Genomic DNA, 5,317 nt, shown 5'->3' on the forward strand with positions numbered 1-5,317 from the left:
TATGCAAAATTTTTTATAATATTGCTAGTTGCTGGTTAAAGAAGTGAACACTACAACGACAATGACATTGGAAAGGGTCAATTATATGAACAGATTAATTAATTATTCAAATATTTAAAATATTTATAATATAAATATTAATATATATTTATAATTTATATTATGTAAATATAAATATTTTATATATAACATATTTTTCTTAAATATATACATGCATGTGTGTGTATTTATATATATAGGCTACATAATAAAAATATATACAATTTAATAATCATTTTTTAGATTTGTTGCCCAACAATGGTGTTGTTGTACATTTGGGATTTGGACTTGTTCTGTAGTTCACAACTACTTGTAAAAAAAAAAAACATTAAAGAATGAGATGTATTAAATGTCCATAATGACAATGGTGTTTAACATCTCTCCACAGACTGAAATGAACATTTGAAGGTCCATGGCATTCCAGATCTCACTTCCAATTCCAATTCCAGCGGTTCCTAGAAAAACACACCCTCTAATAAAATGCATCATAGACAACAAGGCAGAGAGACTTCGCAAATTAATAAGAGGCAGAGATATTAATGGACTGTACCCTTCTGAAGACTGGAAAGATGATGTTACTCCATTAACTGCAGCAGTTTTATGCAGAAATGAAGAAATCTGCTCTTATCTACTTGGAGAGTCGGCTGATCCAAACAAACCTTCAACAAACGGACGAACTCCTCTACATTATGCTACTTTAACAAATGGAGTTCAACTGACTATTGTGAAAAGATTACTTGCAGCAAAAGCTGATCCAGATGGATTTCAGTTGTTCACTCCATTACAATGTGCTGTTGATCGTGACCGTGAAGACATTGTGAAAGCACTTATAGAGGCTGGAGCTTCACCTGAAAGGAACTATGGGGTGAATCCAGAGCTTGATAAAAAAGTGGAGAAAATTATTTGTCGATTGTCTTCACAGAGTCAAGTGTTTGAGAAAGTACATCTGTTTTTCTCTCTTTCTTGTGCTGTACGAACGAAAAAGGAGATAGAAGTTTTCAGAATCTATAAGGAACATTTCTTTCAAGAGCATCCTATCATTCATACAATTTTGTTTGAGGTGTATTTTGGTGTCATTGGACAAGGTGCGGAGCAGTATCATCAGAGTGCCATCAAGTGGTTAAAAGACACAAAGAGTGCAGAGAGATACACTGAAGGAGTCATCAAACGCTTCCCAAGAATCCCTCAGAAACACTGGCAGATTGCACTGAACTGCTTATATGCTGCTTTGTGTGTCAGTGAAAGCATTTCTGCTCCGGTATTCAGTGATCTTGTGTCAATTCTAACAAAAAGTCTTCAGCACTCTGGAAATGCACAAGGAGCAATAATCAATCAGGTGATTCTGATGATACTCAATGTCATGATGCAGAAGACGTCTGAGCAGAAACTGGGACTAAACCTTTCTGTCTATGAGAAGTTATACAAAAGTCTATTGCCTCTCACACATCCTGATTATTCAAGTCTAATTAGAGTTTGGACCTATGGACTGTTTGCCTATATATATGACATTGCTCCTAAACTTGTAGCATTGCCCTCTGTCCCAGAGATGATACTGAACACCGCAGAGATAGAGATGGATGAAGTCATGAAAAAGAAACTGCAAAAGTTGGATGAATCACTGAGGCATCCAGCAGGTTCGAGTGCAGTGGAGAGTTTATGTGAGGAGACTGCAGCTCTATCAACAAGCAGCAAGAAGAAGAAAAAGAAAAAAAAGAAGAAAAAAATCCAGCAAGAGGTGGGATCACAAGAAGGTGAAGGTAAAGAAGAACCATTTCCAGACACTGTAGTGTCATCCATTGAGGAATCAAATTCCAGTGTGCAGCCGTTCACACAGCCTGATGAGACCCCAAATATCCCAAGAAGGTGGCATCAAACAAGCCATCGTTGGAGGTCCAAGCTTGAGAAGCTAGCTAACATTGATGCTAGCAAAACATACAGACTGGGAAACCTTACTCTTGTTCTTGACCCTGAATTTCTGATCGCTAAAGGAAGTGATGGAACGCAGGTTTTCCTTGGTTTGAGGGATGACGGCACTGAGGTGGCTGTGAAACGAATGAACAGGTTTAATTACCAAGACCTCAGAAATGAGGAGGAATTTCTACGACTCCCAGAACTTGAAAGTCCCTCCATCGTGCGATATGTGGACTTTGCAGAGGATGCACATTTCGGGTACCTTGTTCTTCAGCTTTGTGAGTACACACTGGAGGAATATATCCAAGATCATTTACCAGATGACAGCGCTGAGAGATCTTTGGTTCTGAAGAAGCTGGTGAAGGAAGTTCTCTGCAGCTTACAGGTTTTACACGACTAGCAAAACATACAGACTGGGAAACCTTACTCTTATTCTTGACCCTGAATTTCTGATCGCTAAAGGAAGTGATGGAACTCAAGTTTTCCTTGGTTTGAGGGATGACGGCACTGAGGTGGCTGTGAAACGAATGAACAGGTTTAATTACCAAGACCTCAGAAATGAGGAGGAATTTCTACGACTCCCAGAACTTGATGATCCCTCTATCGTGCGATATGTGGACTTTGCAGAGGATGCACATTTCGGATATCTTGTTCTTCAGCTTTGTGAGTACTCGCTGGAGGAATATATCCAAGATCATTTACCAGATGACCGCGCTGAGAGATCTTTGGTTCTGAAGAAGCTGGTGAAGGAAGTTCTCTGCAGCTTACAGGTTTTACACGACAAGAAGACCAAAGTGCTCCATCGAGACATCAAACCCCAGAATGTCCTGATTGGTAGGAGCTAAACTTATGTGATTAAATTAATTAGAATACTTTTTTTTCTAGAAATAATTTGAACTTTCTGTTTGTTACAGACATAAAAGGACAAGCCAGATTGGCTGATTTTGGCATAAGTCGCCGACTGAAACAGGGCGAAACCACTTTACGAACAAGCATCGCTGGAACTAGATGCTGGAAGGCAAAAGAGACCATAAATCAGAAAGTCAACACTGGCTACAAGAGGAGCTCTGACATTCAGGTGGGGTTTCAAAATTGATCATTTAGCTAAAAGTTTCCTTAGTGAACATTCTGAAATCATCGTAACACTGTAACCTGTTTGAAGGTTGCTGGGATGTTAGTCTACTACATTCTCTCTGGAGGACACCATCCATTTGGTGAAGATGTGGATTGTGAGTACAACATTTCACGAGGAAGATACTCACTGGAGCATCTGGAAGATGATGTAGCGAAGGATCTCGTCAAGTGGATGATCAATGAAAATCCAAATGAGAGACCAACTGTGGAGCAAACCCTCGCACACCCCTTCTTCTGGACTGATGACAGGTATAATGTGATCTTGATGACATTTGGCAGGTGAAATACAGTACAAAGCTTGAATGAATTTGTCCGAGCCATGAGTCATTGCTCCCAATATGTTCCTTTTAAGCCTAAAACAATCTGTTTTCAATCACAATTTATTTGTATGTAGTTTTTAGACTCTATAGAATAGATGATACAGCTGATTGTAATAGGTTTCTGAAATCGTCTCAGGAGAGTGCAGTATCTGAAAATATTGGGAAACGAGAAAGAGGCTGAAAACTGCCGTAACGCAGATGAGGAGCTCCTTAATGCCATTGTAAAATACAACGAGGGGAAGAGCTTTTCTGAGTGGAAGACTAAAGTAAGTCAATCATTTTAAAAACCAGCTGGTATTGCTTATTTTATGCAACATAATTGACCTTGCTTTTATTGTTGAAGTTTAATTGAAAGCTTAATGTGGAAATGCATTGTTCAGTGTCAAAATATGGTTTTCACAGTTGCCTTCTGAGCTTGTGCAGAAACTGGATGGTAAGAAGAAAGCCTATCCTGAGAACACACTGGGCCTGCTGCGATTTATACGCAACCTGCACGAGCATTAGTGAGTTACAGGAATAACTGGCAACGGATCGATGAATTGCAGGAAAATGTTGCATATCAAATCCTGGGCTGGTAATGCAATGTTGATAATGCAAGACGGAATACAAATAAATTAGCAAGTGATCAAGATTGATCAACAGGCAGGAGAGAAGTATCAAATAATTGTATAAAAAATGAGTTTCAAACTCATTCAGTTTTAAGACTTTCTTGCACAATAATTGTGTTTTATGTCATTCTCTCCACAGTAAAGCTGATGCTGTGACAATCAACCTGATGGCTTTATTTCCTGATCTCTTTGGGAGTGTGTATATTTTTGCCAAAGAGAGAGGATGGCACTCCAGGGAAAGTGTTCGTATGGACATCAAGTCATAGTAATTCAAATACAGCACTTTGTGAGAATATCCACTGGCACTATTATTTTAAGAGAGAAGAGCTTGAACACAGTCTGAAGACGCTGAGCGATGAACTGCAGGATGTAAAGGCAGAGAGGACCGTGTTTAAGGAGAAGGCTGAACGTCTCAACCTCGAGCTGAACCACATCTTGGGCGGCCAGGAGAAGCGTATCATCGATGTGGACGCCCTCTGCATGGAGAACAAGTCAGGGAGTGTTAATGTCGCTCGTCAGATCTTCGTTATGTGTAATGCAGTGGTTCTCAACCATTTTGACTCCAAGGCCTCCTCATTGTCTGTGTTTTTTGAAGGCCTCCTCCATATGTCGGCTAGGTTTGCTCTAGTATATCTGCTGTAATGAGTTTTTGTTTTCAAAACATTTTTTTTTTTTAATTTACAGAAATTAGGTTTGTCCATAGATAAAATAGAAAATAAGTAACTTATAATTACAATTAAAGTAAGTTTTTAAGAGCTGAATGTTCTTCAGGGATCCCGCTTTTTAAACCATTAAATTGGACGTTTCTGTATGTTAGTAACTTACTGGATAAGAATTTTTACTCCCAATTATAAAACTGAGAGTTCCGGTCCTTGATTCTGATTGGCTGAGCCGTGTTCTAAGCTGTTGTAAATTACTCTACAAACACACACCTTTGTTTACGTTTGTGTGTTGCTCGGCAACCACTTTGTTGCAACCACAACTGTTTCTGAGGAATTACATTGTTTGGTGGAAGAATAATGTTTTTATTTACATCATTACACTTTATTTGCTCTGTTTTATTCTGTGAAACCTTACCACCATTTTTAACCAATTTAGTTTTTTTATAAGATGTTTTGTAATTTCCCAGCTACAGATTGTTTTTGGATTAACATAAATATCGAATTTAAAAAAAAGTGTATATATATATACAGTGGTGTGAAAAAGTTTTTGCCCCCTTCCAGTTTTTTTAATTGTTTGCATATGTCACACTTAAAAGATTCAGATCATCAAACAAATTTTAATATTACACAAAGATAACCTGAG

At 38.3% G+C, this 5,317-nt stretch overlaps 1 protein-coding gene across 1 annotated transcript in view; it reads left to right on the plus strand.

The window, feature by feature from the left end:
- Positions 1 to 363: 363 nt before the first annotated feature.
- Positions 364 to 5,317, plus strand: part of LOC107716244 (uncharacterized) — a 28,636-nt gene continuing 23,682 nt past the window's right edge. Inside the window, exons 1-8 of the mRNA XM_016522628.1 lie at positions 364 to 2,335; positions 2,721 to 2,784; positions 2,865 to 3,028; positions 3,113 to 3,333; positions 3,541 to 3,670; positions 3,807 to 3,907; positions 4,152 to 4,271; positions 4,333 to 4,503. Coding sequence (XP_016378114.1) covers positions 452 to 2,335; positions 2,721 to 2,784; positions 2,865 to 3,028; positions 3,113 to 3,333; positions 3,541 to 3,670; positions 3,807 to 3,907; positions 4,152 to 4,271; positions 4,333 to 4,503 — 2,855 coding nt within the window. The 5' untranslated portion in view covers positions 364 to 451. The remainder of the gene's footprint in view (positions 2,336 to 2,720; positions 2,785 to 2,864; positions 3,029 to 3,112; positions 3,334 to 3,540; positions 3,671 to 3,806; positions 3,908 to 4,151; positions 4,272 to 4,332; positions 4,504 to 5,317) is intronic.

The sequence above is a fragment of the Sinocyclocheilus rhinocerous genome, unplaced genomic scaffold (assembly GCF_001515625.1).
Source record: "Sinocyclocheilus rhinocerous isolate Xijiao unplaced genomic scaffold, SAMN03320098_v1.1 scaffold2014, whole genome shotgun sequence".
NCBI classification, from domain to species: Eukaryota; Metazoa; Chordata; class Actinopteri; order Cypriniformes; family Cyprinidae; genus Sinocyclocheilus; species Sinocyclocheilus rhinocerous.